General features: G+C 39.3%; 2 protein-coding genes across 5 annotated transcripts in view; one reads left to right on the top strand and one right to left on the bottom strand.

The window, feature by feature from the left end:
* Positions 1–2,747, top strand: part of gas7a (growth arrest-specific 7a) — a 68,886-nt gene extending 66,139 nt beyond the window's left edge. For all 4 annotated transcript variants that reach the window (XM_049560534.1, XM_049560535.1, XM_049560537.1 and 1 more), the window contains one exon: positions 841–2,747. In XM_049560534.1, the coding sequence (XP_049416491.1) occupies positions 841–954 (114 nt within the window). In that variant the 3' untranslated portion in view covers positions 955–2,747. The remainder of the gene's footprint in view (positions 1–840) is intronic.
* Positions 2,748–6,746: 3,999 nt separating this feature from the next.
* rcvrna (recoverin a) lies at positions 6,747–8,599 on the bottom strand. Its single transcript, XM_049561280.1, has 3 exons — positions 8,175–8,599; positions 7,498–7,609; positions 6,747–7,406 (listed from the first exon to the last, which is right to left on the bottom strand). The coding sequence occupies exons 1-3, from the start codon at positions 8,553–8,555 to the stop codon at positions 7,288–7,290; spliced, it is 612 nt and encodes a 203-aa protein (XP_049417237.1). The 5' UTR covers positions 8,556–8,599; the 3' UTR covers positions 6,747–7,287.
* Positions 8,600–14,874: the final 6,275 nt, after the last annotated feature.

Raw genomic sequence — 14,874 nt, forward strand, 5'->3', positions numbered from 1 at the left:
CAATAAATGGCTATTTTATGGCTTGACAATGACCCTCTGAGTCTAAAACTGTAGTATGTGTGACAGACTCCTTCTAACCGATCTCTAAGATGCTTATAATGACTGATAATGGCCATTTAATGGCCTGATAACAGCTGGACTGGCTGGTTCAGTTCAAGTTAAACACAATAATTCCCCTTTTCCTCTCTTTGTGCTAAGCTGAGCTAACTAGTTGCTGCTTGTAACTTCATATTTAGTGGACAGACATGAGAGTGGTATCCAGTAGTGGACTGTAACTGAGTACAGTTACTCAAGCACAGCAGTTGTACTTTACTTAAGAATGTTAAGTTTCATGCTACTTTATACTTCTACTCCACTTCCTCCAGAGGCAGATGTTGTCATTTTTTACTCGACTACATTTGATAACTTTAGTTACCTAACAGATTCAGATGATAAATACAAAATATGATAAATAATGATCAGTTATTAAGTAATAAACCTATGAATGCATAATAATTATAATTCAGTAATATGATATATGATTTTGAAATGAGGCAATCTACATGATGAGTACTTTTAGTTTTGGTTCCCTAAGGTTTATTTTGATGCTAATACTAAATAACTCTCTGCCATAAAGTGAAAAAGTGTACAGCTATTTTCCAAAATGTCAAATTAATAATTTAAATCATGAATACCAAATTTTGTGCCAGGTAGCTGCTGAGAACTCAAACTTTGGACCAAAATGTTGGACGGACAAGCACCTTACTCCTTATTGTACACTGTATCTGAGGTAGTAACAATGAACCAGGTGAACAGACGCAGACATTTTATGGTGTTATGTAACTTTTATTATGTCTGTAGACGGTGGAGCCGGTCGACCAGTTGCTGCAGAACGTGGATCCAGCCAAAGACAGAGAGCTGTGGGTGAAAGAGCACAACACTGGTGAGGTTCGGCCGGTGGACATGGACATATAGACTATCCTGACCTGGGATCAGCCATTCTGTCTTCAGTATTACAACACATCCACAGAGTCCCAGAACCCTTCTGATAACACTGATCCAAGAACAGTGCATGTTCAGACTGCTGAGTTCTGCTCATCCTCTCTCTGACTGGAATAACAAGAGGAAAGGTTCATACTTAATGCAGTCAGGAAACAGTAACAGATCAAAGTACCAGCATGTTCCTTCTAAATTTTAACCCTCTCATAACCAACATTAGCTTATTGAATGCCATTTAACATATTCTGCTGTTTACCTGTTGTAAAGTTGACACTATTAGAAAAAAATTATATGTATTTTGAATCGTTTAGTTTAGCTTCAATTGACACTTTTCACAGTTTGAGTGAACCAAACAAAAAAAAGTCTGATTATTGATATTACCTTTATTTTAGATACGGATATTGAAGCATATTGAGATCCTAGACTGAATATGATATATTTTCATATTTTGCTGGTTCATTTTTGGTGGAAATGCATGTTTTGAACATCTTGCTTTTTCTGTATATGGAGAGCTGCACAATTTGTGGAACCATGATGGTTGTTTTTGGTGTAGTTCATTGAATTTACGCAAGGTATTCTGCATCTTGTAACTGACAGAATCTAGGAGATTTCTCAAAAACACAAAAAACAGAATTGACGTGTACAACGTTAATATCCAGTAACCTCAATTGTTTAAAAAAAAAAAACTACATACACACACAGTGTTTAGGAATGTGATTTTGATTATGCTCGCCACAACTCAAAACAAGTGGTGGATCAGATTTAGGCCAGGGTCTATTTTGGATCAGTCCGGAGGAAAAGGTGGTCCAAGTTACGCTGAAACACCTTTTAGTGCCTAACGGTTATATACCTGGAATGTCCTTGACATATTCTACTCTACTGCATCAGTGTACATTTGTACATACAGGCTAGATGTATTTTGCTGTCAGATGTTTAACAGGCCCAAATGAGCTTTGAGGCCAATGAAGTGTTTGTACTGTACAATGTTGTTTGTTTTATTTTTGGTAAATGTACAGAGAATATCTTTACGATGGTGGTTGAAAGCAGAAAGCAAAATTCAACAAATTAAACACTCCAAAAGAGAAGATAAGGTAGTGAATTTGTGACATGGCCAGGGCGTTATGGATCGATCCAGTCATCCCAGCTGCACAATTTAAACATTTTATCAGCGACTGCATGAACAGTATGTGTCTATGTTTACATGTGTGTGTCTGTCTTTGTCTTAACATTTCTGTTGTGGTCTATCAGCTCTGGATTTATTTGGATTTTTACCTTTCTGTGGCTGTTCTTCTTAAATTTCTCAAAAGCACGAAGCCGATCAGATAACAGAAATCATAATCCAAGTCCAGCTGCTGAGCACAAGAAAAGAACTGCTAATAAAAAAATATACAAATGCTTACCTGCCTTATCACCAACTTTGATAATGCGTAAAGTGCATTACATTATTTTTGTGTTAAATGACGAAAAGTCATCTTTATTTCAGACTTTGCGTTAAACCCAAGAGGTTTCATGCGCAGGTTTAAATAGCATATCTGTTGTAGAGGTTTTATCAGTGTATCAATGTTGTGCACTAAATGTAACAAGTTATTATGTTCCAACTAAATGTTTGACAGTTTCATGATGACGTAACGGTTGAGTTTACTGCCCTTCTGTGATTAACATTTTCATAACGTGCATTAAATCCGATGTTCCCAATGTTTTACGAATGTTTGATCATAGGTGACCTCTGTCCAGACGGTGTACTGTGGAATGCAGTGTCCAAAATAAATCTCCTCTTTGAAAATTTAATATCACGGTGTGTTATGTAACTATTGGGAAGTAATACTTTCATGGTTTTCAACACACGCACGTGCACACATGCATGCGCGCACACACACACACACACACACATCTGCCTTCCCAGCTGAAACTTTGATCTTTAGTTTAAAGGCTCACCAAACGGCACTGAATCCAGTCCAGTAAAGATTGGAAGGGACAGCAGGACAGGTGGATGGACACTAGTACAGTGTGTGTTCTGACCAGGTATTAACCTGAGCCAAAAACAGGCTTCAGGACAACATGAACCTTCCATTCGGCAAAGCACCATTTTTCTGATGAAGAAGCTTGACTCTGGGGGCTCAGATTTCATACTGATTCTTTTGATGTAACTATTTATATAATTACCTAGAAAAGTGCACTCAGTAGAGTGCAGATCTTCATCAGGCGGCCGCCCATCCTGATCGCACTTTTTCCGCCAATAGGCACTGTATGTGAAATATAGATACAATGTAACTACTGTATGTGAAAGGATGTATTTTAAATAACTGAAACACAGCCACAAATCTTTGATTCATGTGATCCATCTGATGATTCGATCCGTTCAAAAGTGGATTTTTAACAATATTAACTTTGTCTGTAGGCTACAGAACAACAATAATAATAATAAATAAATAAATAAATAAATAATTACTGATAACAATAAATACCTATAAAAGGCCAAAAAATAAACCATTTATCTACTTTAGCCTACTTATTTGCTTAGGGTAAAGGGAAATATCAAGGTAAAATGACCAAATCAACAAAATTGTGCAGGTAAAGTGCTTCCAGTTTGGTATGGCGCCATGCAGCACACAGAACAAGCAGCCCGAACAGCTGCACCCAGTTGAATTGTCCCTCCCGCCTCCCCGCCTCCCTTTCTGTCAAGATTGCAGACCAAATGTTTTTATGGGTGTCAGTTTTTTTAGCCATGACGAAGGCCAAAATGTGACCAACAGATGGTCAATCTTGTCATTTTCAGCCAAGCCGGTATCTGTAAAACTTGCACCCCATAAAGACTGGTCAAGGGCTCATTTATGCTCAATGTTAGATATGTACATGCACACAGACGAGCCTTCTGTTCGTACACTGTGCTGATTTCTTTGGTATTTCTGCATGTTTTCTGAAAGCTTATGGATACAGAGAAATCAGCGCAATACCAGTGGAGATCGTGGGGGTGGTGGAGTGTAGTTCAAGCAAGACATCACCATAGGTCATGACAAAGACATTTGAACGAAACAAACTGGTAAGAGAGACTGTCTGTTCACATGTCCTGATGCATTTAATGACCTCACAAACCATCACTGGCTACAACGCTGCCTCCGTTAAATGAGTACATTATTACACCCTCCTCCACTGTCACCATGTTGGTGACATAAAACTTTCAACTCTGCCATCTAGTACCATCTAGTGGATGTATCTATGCTATGATAAAGGTTGCATGGAAGTACGTGGGCAGTGACATTTACGTTTGAAATGACCACATCTATTTTTGTATGTAAATAAAGTATAAATGGAGAATGGGGAGTCAGCAGTCAATGACACAGGTTTTGGAGCAATTTTGAATATATTAGGCTGAGTGGTCCAGTAGTATGCCAGATTAACTGCGTACATAGCAATACATACACTCACACGCGGAGATAAATGTATTGCAGTGAAAAATTACAATACCCTCCCACCGCCCAAATTATTTCCATACTATCCCTTTAAAGTCAATTTTGCACATGTTTAATGAGGGAGGACATGCACACAAAGCATTAGGAAACTCCACAGGGTACCATGAAGTAAAAATAGTGATTTCAAAATGTACATTACATAATCAAAGTAAGCACAGTTTTCTTCTTTGTCACTGATGACATTGATGTGGTAGAAGCCCGGTGTTTTCAGTTCCTACATTTCCATGGACAACATTTCCTTTTCTCTTATTCCAACATACCAGATTCAAACTAGCTGGCACACATCGAGGGAGACTTGGGACGTGGGAAGAGAATGTGAATAAAAACAAGTAAACAAATCATTGTCACACATCATCACATATTAAAGCTACAATACGCCAACAGCTAGAGAAAATACATTTATTGTTATGTTTTATTACTTGGAAGGTTATCCACTATTCCAAGATTACTGTAACTATTCATTTTATGACACATCAAAATTCCACTACTTTTCCAAAACTTTAAAGGATTTTACTAATTCCATGACTTCCCCATGCCTGGAAAATGAGATTGTGAAATTCAAAGACTTTTCCAGATTTTCCATGAGTGTGGGAACCCTGGTCTTTGCATATTCCATGCTTTAACTACTTAAAGTCAGAGTATTTGTCTAAACTATTGCATTAATTTCTCCATTATCACTTATAGCTTCATCTTCTAACCGCTTCATCCTCTTGAGGGTCGCGGGGGGGCTGGAGCCTATCCCAGCTACATCGGGCGAGAGGCGGGGTACACCCTGGACAGGTCGCCAGACTATCGCAGGGCTGACACATAGAGACAGACAACCATTCACGCTCACATTCACACCTACGAACAATTTAGAGTCACCAATTAACCTAGTCCCCAATCTGCATGTCTTTGGACTGTGGGAGGAAGCCGGAGTGCCCGGAGAGAACCCACGCTGACACGGGGAGAACATGCAAACTCCACGCAGAAGGGCTCCCACGCCCGGGATCGAACCGGCAACCCTCTTGCTGTGAGGCGAGAGTGCTAACCACCACACCACCGTGCCGCCCACTTATAGCTTGCCTAACTATATTTATAACTAAACATAAATGCTATCCAGCAGTGCATTCTTCACTGTGCCAAGCTCTCATTATCCTTACTAGACACCTGAGTAAGGAGGTTGTCTCAACTGACCTTCAGCTGCTAATCGGATTGGCTAATATGGGCGGATTGTTAACCTGAGCCTAATTCCTCTCATAAGGAGCTCTCGTCCTGACTTTCTTGCTATCAACCTAATGAATGAATCCAAGTGTGAACAAACATTGCTGCTCTGTTGCCAGACATGAGAGAGTAAACTGGTCATCAAGGAAAAGCTGTGTGTAAACACAGAGGGGGGCAGGGGGAGCCAAGAGACATGTTGAATTCTGCTGACAGCAATATCTCCAGCTGTACCGACACAACCGCTAACGAGGCTAGCGAGCATGCTAGAGAGTAAATAGCGAGAGTGCCGATGTAATAACTATGCACAAGGCCCTTTGAACTCCTGCATAAGCAACACATTCTCACTCCGACCTCCTCACATATCAACGTTTGGTCAAGGACTGTCCATGTCGAGATATGACATGCAAGGTACCCTGGGTGCGTTGGCTGCGAATTGGCGTTTTTTTCATTCAACAGCAAACGCACGTGGTTACATTTAGCCAACACATGCATGTGGTTGGGTTTAGGAAAAAAGAACAGGGTTTGGCTTTACAATCTTATGGGAAGAGAACACCGGCCTCCTGGGTGAAAGTCTGTGGTTGTTGGACCCATCCACCACCCATCCCATCCACCCCACTTTTCACCCCCATTAAATTCCATCATTGTCCTGCTGCATTTCCCACTGACGCAGCCAGCCGCCGTTACTATTGCGCATCATGCCAATGTGAAGGGATGGCTTTTTTAGTTGGTGTCTGATGCCTGAAATCACTGCCCACTTGCTAAAATTTGACAACTTTGGAGTGAGACCGGGTTGGTGTACGTGATGTCAGCAGCAATAAAATCTGAACACAAGTGGTCTGCTGGAGATGCATGGTAGACACAGTTGTGAATGCTGATGTGTCTTGGCTGTTACCTTGTGGTCAGATCACCAAAACGTATGATAATACAAGGGCTGTGTTCAGCTGTGACAAAACATAGCAAAACATTTATTTAAAAGGAAACGGTGGTGCGTTGAACAATCTGTTGTCCTACACTGCCTTTAATATGGTAGGGTTCATTCACTTCAATTCAAAATGGCTTTATTTATATATATTCATTTATATACACGTTGCTGCTGATTAAGTAACACCAGTGACACACCCACTAGAAAAGAGAAAAACATATGCCTTTCTCAAAGCCAGTTGCACACCGTCTCACGAGAACATGTTGTTCAGCCTAAAAACTACAACCTGAAAAGTACAACCTTAAAGATTGACCATTCCCCTGGTATAAACAGACTCACACAGGCTTAAACAAAAACAGACGTACTGCACTGGAATGGACATTTCATAGGAGGACATACATACCATAGCACTATTGTTGGGGAGGCCAGTATTTTAACTTATGTTTTCTTAATCTCTGATGAGATATCATGCCTATTACATGATTTAACACAGTATATATATGACATATTGTTCCTTTAATTGTTCTCTGGGTACAAAGACAAAAATACAACACTGGCTGGTTGCTATGGCCAAAAAATTAACAAAATAGAAAAAGAGAGAGGTGTAGATCAAGTGGTCAAGACCCAGATCATGTTAGAATGTAAACAGAAAAATAAAACAGTCTTAAGATGACATGAGGGGGCTTTCTTCTGTCCCCCTTTGCTGCCAGTATCTTATTGCTTCTTCTCTTTGAGCTTGTCTTTAATTTTCTGAGGTTCATCGTATTGTATCAATCGCAGGATGTCCTTGTTGTCCATCACACCCTGGATGAATTCTCCCTCTGAGATTTTGTCTGGCAAAGGATCAAACACGGCACAATTAGAGCAGCAGGAGCAGTAAAGCTTGATAAAGAAGATAAAGAGAGTGAATGAATTGTGAGTTACCGTTGTCCTTCTTCCCAAAGAATTCCCAGATTTTTTCCGCCCTCTTCTCCGGCGTATTTTCATCCTCAGGGAGGTGCTTCTGGTCATCAACAGGAATCATGTTGAATATTGACTGCAGGAGATTAATTTTTGAATGTCTTTACAGTGCATGCTTAATTATATCATAAACAACACAAAATAACATTTTAAAGAATATAAAGCATTTACTGGTTCCAGCTTCACATGACTTGCTACTTTTCTTTGTATAACTTTATATTGAATATACTGGGGTTTGAGCTCACTGTCTGACTAAAGGAGCACTCTAAAATTGGGACATTATGATGGCAATTTACACCATTACACGTTATTATTATTACGTTATTATTCTGCTTATTAGAATTTAAAATCATGTAACCAAGCCTGCAGCATTATGAACTCATTAATCATTTACTTACAACACCTTTTGTTTCCATTACACATCTTTTTGAGGGATTACAAGTGTAAATAGCAATACATAAATTGATAAATTATCTGCCAAGCAGAAAATAAATAAATTAAACCCAATTATGAAACAATGCACCATCTTGTTTTCAATGTTTATTCATGTTAAAGGCTTTTGGAAAGAGCCCAAGAGAAAGTCAAACATTATTAATTATTGCAGGAAGGAAAAAATATAGTATAGAAGAAGGTATAAGTACCCTAACAATCTCTAGGATTTCACTTTTGCTGATGGTTCCATTCCCGTCCACGTCGTATAAAGCGAAGGCCCACTCCAGCTTCTGCAGAGTCTTCCCCCCGGATGTCAGGTGCAGAGCAACAATGTACTCCTTAAAGTCCAACGTGCCGTCCGCATTGGTGTCGAAACTCCTGAACACGTGCCGTGCATACTCTGTTGGGTCTGCGTTTGGGAAGAAGCTGGCGTAGATGCCTTCAAACTGCTGCTTGGTGATCTTCCCGCTGGGACATTCCTTGAGGAAGGACTGGTACCAGGTGCAGAGCTCAGCCTCTGAGTATTTTGTATTGGATTTCAGTTCCTCCAGGAGCTCCTTCGACAAAGCGCTGCTCTTAGTATTACCCATCCTGCAAACTGACTCTCACAAAGGTGACACGTCTTCTTCTCCCTCTGTCCTCTTGCTTTTCCTGTGTTTGAGGTTAAAACTTCTGCAGCGCTTGTTCGAGTCACTCTGCCTCGTACTCACCCTCGCGGCCCTCAAGGTGCCAAATGGGATTACTGTCATCACTACCTAAATCCAGACAGCTGTCTTGAAGATTAAGGGGATAACCACGTCACAGCACTATGACACCTTTTTGAAGACACAGTTAAATACTGTAGGTATAAGCAGTGGATTAAACACAACAGGTGGCTAACACTTTAAAGGTCAACATCTGGGAGACCTCCTATCCCTTTTGCAGTCTTATTGCATAAACGGCGATCCCATCTGCTTTCCCTGGGCTAAATAACTTTCTGTAATATTGAGTTACATTGGACCACTTATAATTTGATGCTATCAAGCCTTTATACGTTCCTCCACTTCACATAGATTTGCCTTTAATTTAGCTGCCGTTTTACGGTATATTTTTATTTAAATTTAAAGGTATAATACGCAGGATTGTTGGTTACCGTTTGTAAAAATGCTCGCCAGCAGAAGTGAAAGTAAAAGCCACACCAGATTCATTCTTGTTTAGTGTCTCACCTCGCTACATTTGTGTTTTTTCAGCACTGTGTCTCATGAATTAACAGTCTAATATTAGTATACAGTAGACTACATATAGTTTGTGATACAGTTAAAATGGCCAAAAATGTGAATAATTGCATTGCAGGACGATTTAAGGCGCACCCCTAAATTTTCTGCTTGTGCTCCTAAAATTTTCAGTTAGGGGCTACAGCGCTCCTACTAAATAAGTTAGTCTGGAGCCCTGAACAGTCAATAAAATTAGCATCACATAATCTCACAAATTGCTGAGCAGAAAAAAATAAACATACATAAACTAAGAGCTTCCAGTTGTTAATATGCTGAAAATTATTACTCAACCTTAAAGGCTTGGACATTTTTACATACTGAATGTCGGTGAAAAGCTGCTGAGTCTCAGCTATGTAATGTGGTTTCCTTGTATATTAGCACCTCCATTAAGTGAAAACTGTAATGACACACAGTCCTGTTTTTTTATTCATAACTAATCAAAGACTTTCAATACATCCCCAAAATGAAAAGGTGGCGTTGTTTTATCAGGTTTTTTGTTAGTTGCTCTTGGGACCAGCTCAGTTTAGGTGTACTCTTTGATAATCAACAGTAAACCTATTTCAAATCAGACTCTGAAGTTTTTTATTGGGTATTAGAACAGTGTGGGTGAGAGTCTAAGAACAACTGGCCTGCATGAAGATTTGTATCCAATATGGTCTGTGTGGACTCTTGTGGACATGGGTGGATGGCGACATTTACATCACACAGACCAAAGCAGACCCTTGCAGAAACTATGACTTGGCCTTAAGGGTACAATTTCAGTCCACGTCATAAGTATGGAATTGACTGAATTGAACGTATTCCTAAAAGGAAAAAGGCACAACAAGCTATTGCTTGATTTAAGATGATTGTAGTTGCACAATGTTTTTATTTTTTCCATAAATAAAAAGTATTGGGGCAAGTCAGCAACTGAGCTACTTCCTGAATCCAAAGGAGTCCCCCCAGGGATCTATCCTGGGTCCTGTTCTGTTTACCTTACACATACTGTACATTATATTATATCAGCACATCTCTATGCCAATGACAATGACATATCATAATGCTCAAACTTCGACCCTATGCAGCTTTAACAATCTCCAAAGAGCGCTGACAAACTGCTGTTTCAAACATGTTTTAAATGCAGGCTAAACTAAATTCATTTTGTTTTCCGAAGTGACAGACCTATGACAACTTACTTGGGCTACTAGGCTTTATTGACAATAAGCCTTTTTACGCTTATCATGATTATGTATGTTTGTGAGTATTTGAATTTATCATTGGTTATCTCAGCTTTTCACTGCACACCATGGGTCTTGGTCTAGATCCAGCAGACTCACAGTGAAGGTTTTGTTGAAAGCAAGGCAGAGACATCAACAGCGCTAACAGGGCAGTGAGGGATTCAGACGAGGCCGGCCGGACGCTGGGGGTCGTGGTGAAGCCTCTTTGTGGTGTGGGCTGCTCCTCCACAATGAATGGGATGAGATTATCTGTGTCTCCAGTGTAATAGTCTCAGGCCAGATTACAAGACCATCTGCTGCAGTGGTTCCAACACCACACCACAGTGAGTGAAGGTAATTTATAAATTGGGATAAGTGGGATGCGTGATGCGTGTAATGGTAATGTCGGTATAAGCTAAGATAAAAGCTAGAAAACAGATGTGTTCCATGTCCTAATAATCCTAAAATCCTCCACTGTTGGTGATATTTTTTGATGCACCTAATGTCTGATTGATGCACACTGTAGTGATCTCAAATGACACCTAAAGCCACATTAAAGTACTCAAAACAAAGGTAAGAGAAAATAAGTGAAATATATGCATAAAAGAGATACTGAGCATCAGTAGAGACCAACTGCTTTTTTCAACTGGTAAATGGATATGGTCCTCTTTTTGTCTAAATTGGAAGCATCTATCTGAAACTCAGCATAGCTACCTTTGCAAAATCAGATTAGGAAACCCAAAATCATTCTTTAGTCTTTCAAATGTCATCATGTACTTTTACATAATCACATAATATTTAGGTTCTGTAATAAAATGCACAGAATGTCGAGCATCCGTGCCTTGGGAGGAAATCTCACATCTGTCAGTTAAACTTTGATATTACGGTTTTTACTCAGAACGAGTTTCCCTTTAGCAGGTATTTATTATGTAAAAAAGGGATAATCTGGAAAATGTTGACTGTACAAGAGGCTTACTGCTTCATCAAGTGTGATGCTGGACTTATTTTTCCTGTGTAGTGTTTACATTTTTATTGCATGGAAGCTAATGTTCTAAATAATCTCTTTGTGTTCAGGGGAATTACTCAGTGAGATGCTGGCTACGACTCAAAGTACTGCTCTCAAGTTTAAAGACAAATTTACCTGACTCAACATGAATAACAAATCAACATTCATTGATGCAAATACTTGACTTGCAAAGAGATCTAAGACTCTAAAGGCTTTTCTGTGTTCCCACACATCAGACCTTCATACCCATTTGTGAACTGTTTGAAGAAAATTCTTCACCCACAAGATGACCATTTGTATATCAGTTATTCACTGCATGAGACCTTGGATTTGTGAAGAAGGATTTGTCACTTGAAGCCCCGTGGCCCAAAAAGACTTCTTCTCACTGACTTACATTACAATGCAAAAGCAGTGCCAATCATCTGGGTAATTTTATACATAGCAGTTGAGCCATCTTGGCTTCATGTGCCACTGAGCGGCACCTCATTTAAAGGAAAGGGGCCCTGTCACCAATGTTGTATCCAGTTTCCTCTAATGCATTGATGTCTGAAGGCGAGATAGTGTGGATGGGGAAGACCCGTAAACACTGACCAATCAGAGCAGACTGGGCTTTCTGGGAGAGGTCTTAAAAAGACAGGTGCTAAAACAGAGCGATTCAGACAGAGACAGAATACCAAGTGGCAACCTCCAAGGCTGAGAAATGAAGCAAATGCCGAAGTGCCAAAAACTGCAGTTCATCAAGGTCCACTTGAGACTGGCTCCAAAACAGAGTCAATCCCCACAGACCCCCATGTTAAAATGCCCGACTTTACAGCAGAAATAAACATGTTAATGGCCTGGTACAAAAACAGGTTTGGTCTTAATAGCTAATTTCAATATTCATGACAACTGTACAGGGAGGGAATTTTTATGTAGCTCACCCGTATACATTTTATTAAGGCTCAGAGTTACGTATTACATTTTACAGAAGAAAATAAAAAAGTTTTTTTTATGTAAAAATACTCTGATGATGATTTTTTGCCATTTATTTGGCATATAACATGAGATAAATGATCAAATTACACAGAGACACAGGATGGAAACTGGGGAAATGTATTTTTAATTTCTCTGGGTAGGTAAATACTGTATTTAGACCTTTCCACAAGGGCAAGTCAACATGAAGATGAGTCTACATTGGTGGAGTTGCAACTATACATTTTTACTGATTAATTGGTGTGCATGCAGCTTATTCACACTACATGGCCATCATTAAGAGCATGTGTATATTCAAATCAATATACTGCATATCTGCTTTGGCTTGTTCCTTTTAGTAAAGAAATGTTATTTTGTTGTAGTTCTCTACCTATCTAACCAGTCAGAGCATTGCATATCACCAAAGAAGCAATAAATGGTTGTTTTTAGTGAAAAGTTAAAGCACACTGTGATGTTACTATTAGTTTCTATTCTAATATTGTTTCTTTATACTACAGACCACACTCAGTTTCGATGATCATTTACAGAGGGAGAAATACTTGAAAGTATCTGCGAATAACTGTAAACCAAATTTAAGGGACTGTCCTAAGGCCTGCTGTGTATTCTGACCTCACACAGAAACAGTTTCTAATGTTGGTGCTGGTTTGACTGCATGAATAGTCTCCAAAGAGTTTTTAAAAACTAATGATGTACAGCGAGACATTTTTCTTCATACTATCGGAGGCAGAACTCATATAGTTAGGAGATTGTTTGCATAAAAACATGTTTTTCATGTGGCATGTAGCGGCTGTATTCTATGGTGTGTGTCACTGAGATTTACTGTAAGCTTTAGGGTTCATTCTCAACCTTAGAAATACTTTACTCTGAAAAATGTCATTGTGGCCAAACTCAGATGCCTCTGGTGCACAAGGTAAGATAGACTCAACACAGATGAAATTTTACATAATGCTAAATGTCTGTGCTTTGAAAACTCACCAGGGACACCAATTTGTTCCCCAGCAACACGTCTGAAACAACAGAGCAGCTCTGTGTCACATACTTACTGTACAAGGAGGAACATTATTGGAAATGTGTCACAGACAGTACATTCAGTGAAACCGCACTGAGCAAACACAGCCTCTACTGGTTAGTTTTTAACCACCATAAAAAAAGACCGACCTAAAAATATAATAATCAGTTGAAGTGTACATGTGGTTCAGCAGTCAAGAAACTCTAAGTAAAAAGTAGAACTTATAAGCTTTGTATAAGCGTGCTTAATTTACCAATTTAAACCTTTACCAGTTTCACACATCAAGGGCTGATCCTTGTTAGGGCCATGAATAGGTAAACTATCCAGTATTTTTACCATAAAATATGAGAAAATAAACATCATTTTATCTTGCAGCACTGCTCCAAGCATGGAAATGTTTATCGGTCAGTCGACCACTTTGGTTGAAATATTTCTGGATGATTGATTGATGATTGATTTGCTACAGACATTCTTGGTACCCAGAAGAGGAACCCTAATAAACCAGGTGATCCCCTGAACCTAGGGTTGATACTTGTAGTTTTGAGTAAAATATCTCAAGAAGTATCAGATGGGTTGGTCTTAAATAGGCACAGACGTTCGTGTTTCCCACAGGATGAACTGTAATAACTTTGGTGACTCTGACTTTTCATCTGGCCAAACATTAGGGACATTTAAATTTGTCTACCACTATAGTTTATGACCAAATACATACAAAACATTAGCCTTTGCTTTACTTTGTGTTTAGTGCTACTTTGCAAATATTTGCATGCTAACACCGGTACTGAACTAATTAACTAACTAACTAACTAACTGATGGTAAACATGGTAATTATTATACCAGCTTAACATCAGCATTTTAGCACTGTCATTGTGAGGATGTTAGCATGCTAATGACACCAAGAAACTCTTGGTCTGGTTCTTGTTAGCCATTTTCAGCCTGCCCACTTTATCTTGCCAATAAACAGGCTGGTGGTACTGCATTAATACCTCTTAGTGTCACCAGACCGTTTCTCTGCTCATTTACCCATGTTTTAATCCCAGACAACACCATCTGATGTTGGCAAGACTTGAAAAAGGTATGCAACTCACATCATTTCAGCTTTTAAAATGGCACTAATTTGCCTGCACTAAACAGCTGAAACCAAAGGTGACACATTTGTTACTGAAAGTCTGAGCTGCAGAATTCAATGACAAAATTAATGGAGTGATGGAAAATTATCTAGAGTTAAGGCAGCAGATGTTTTCTCCTAACATCTGTCATCTCCTTCACGTACTTCTGTAAGTTATTTGTCTTCATTTGCGCTACGTTTTTCCATATCAGCAGGCTATTAGACATGAGGAGATTTGTCCTGCATGCACACACATTGGATGGATGGATTTTCATATGAGACTGTACACATTATGTCACAGGTCACCGACTGTAAAACAGGCACTTGATCTTACATCTGTGGCTGCAATTACTTTGAGTTACGC

Source organism: Epinephelus fuscoguttatus, linkage group LG19, assembly GCF_011397635.1.
Source record: "Epinephelus fuscoguttatus linkage group LG19, E.fuscoguttatus.final_Chr_v1".
In the NCBI taxonomy this organism is placed as follows: Eukaryota; Metazoa; Chordata; class Actinopteri; order Perciformes; family Serranidae; genus Epinephelus; species Epinephelus fuscoguttatus.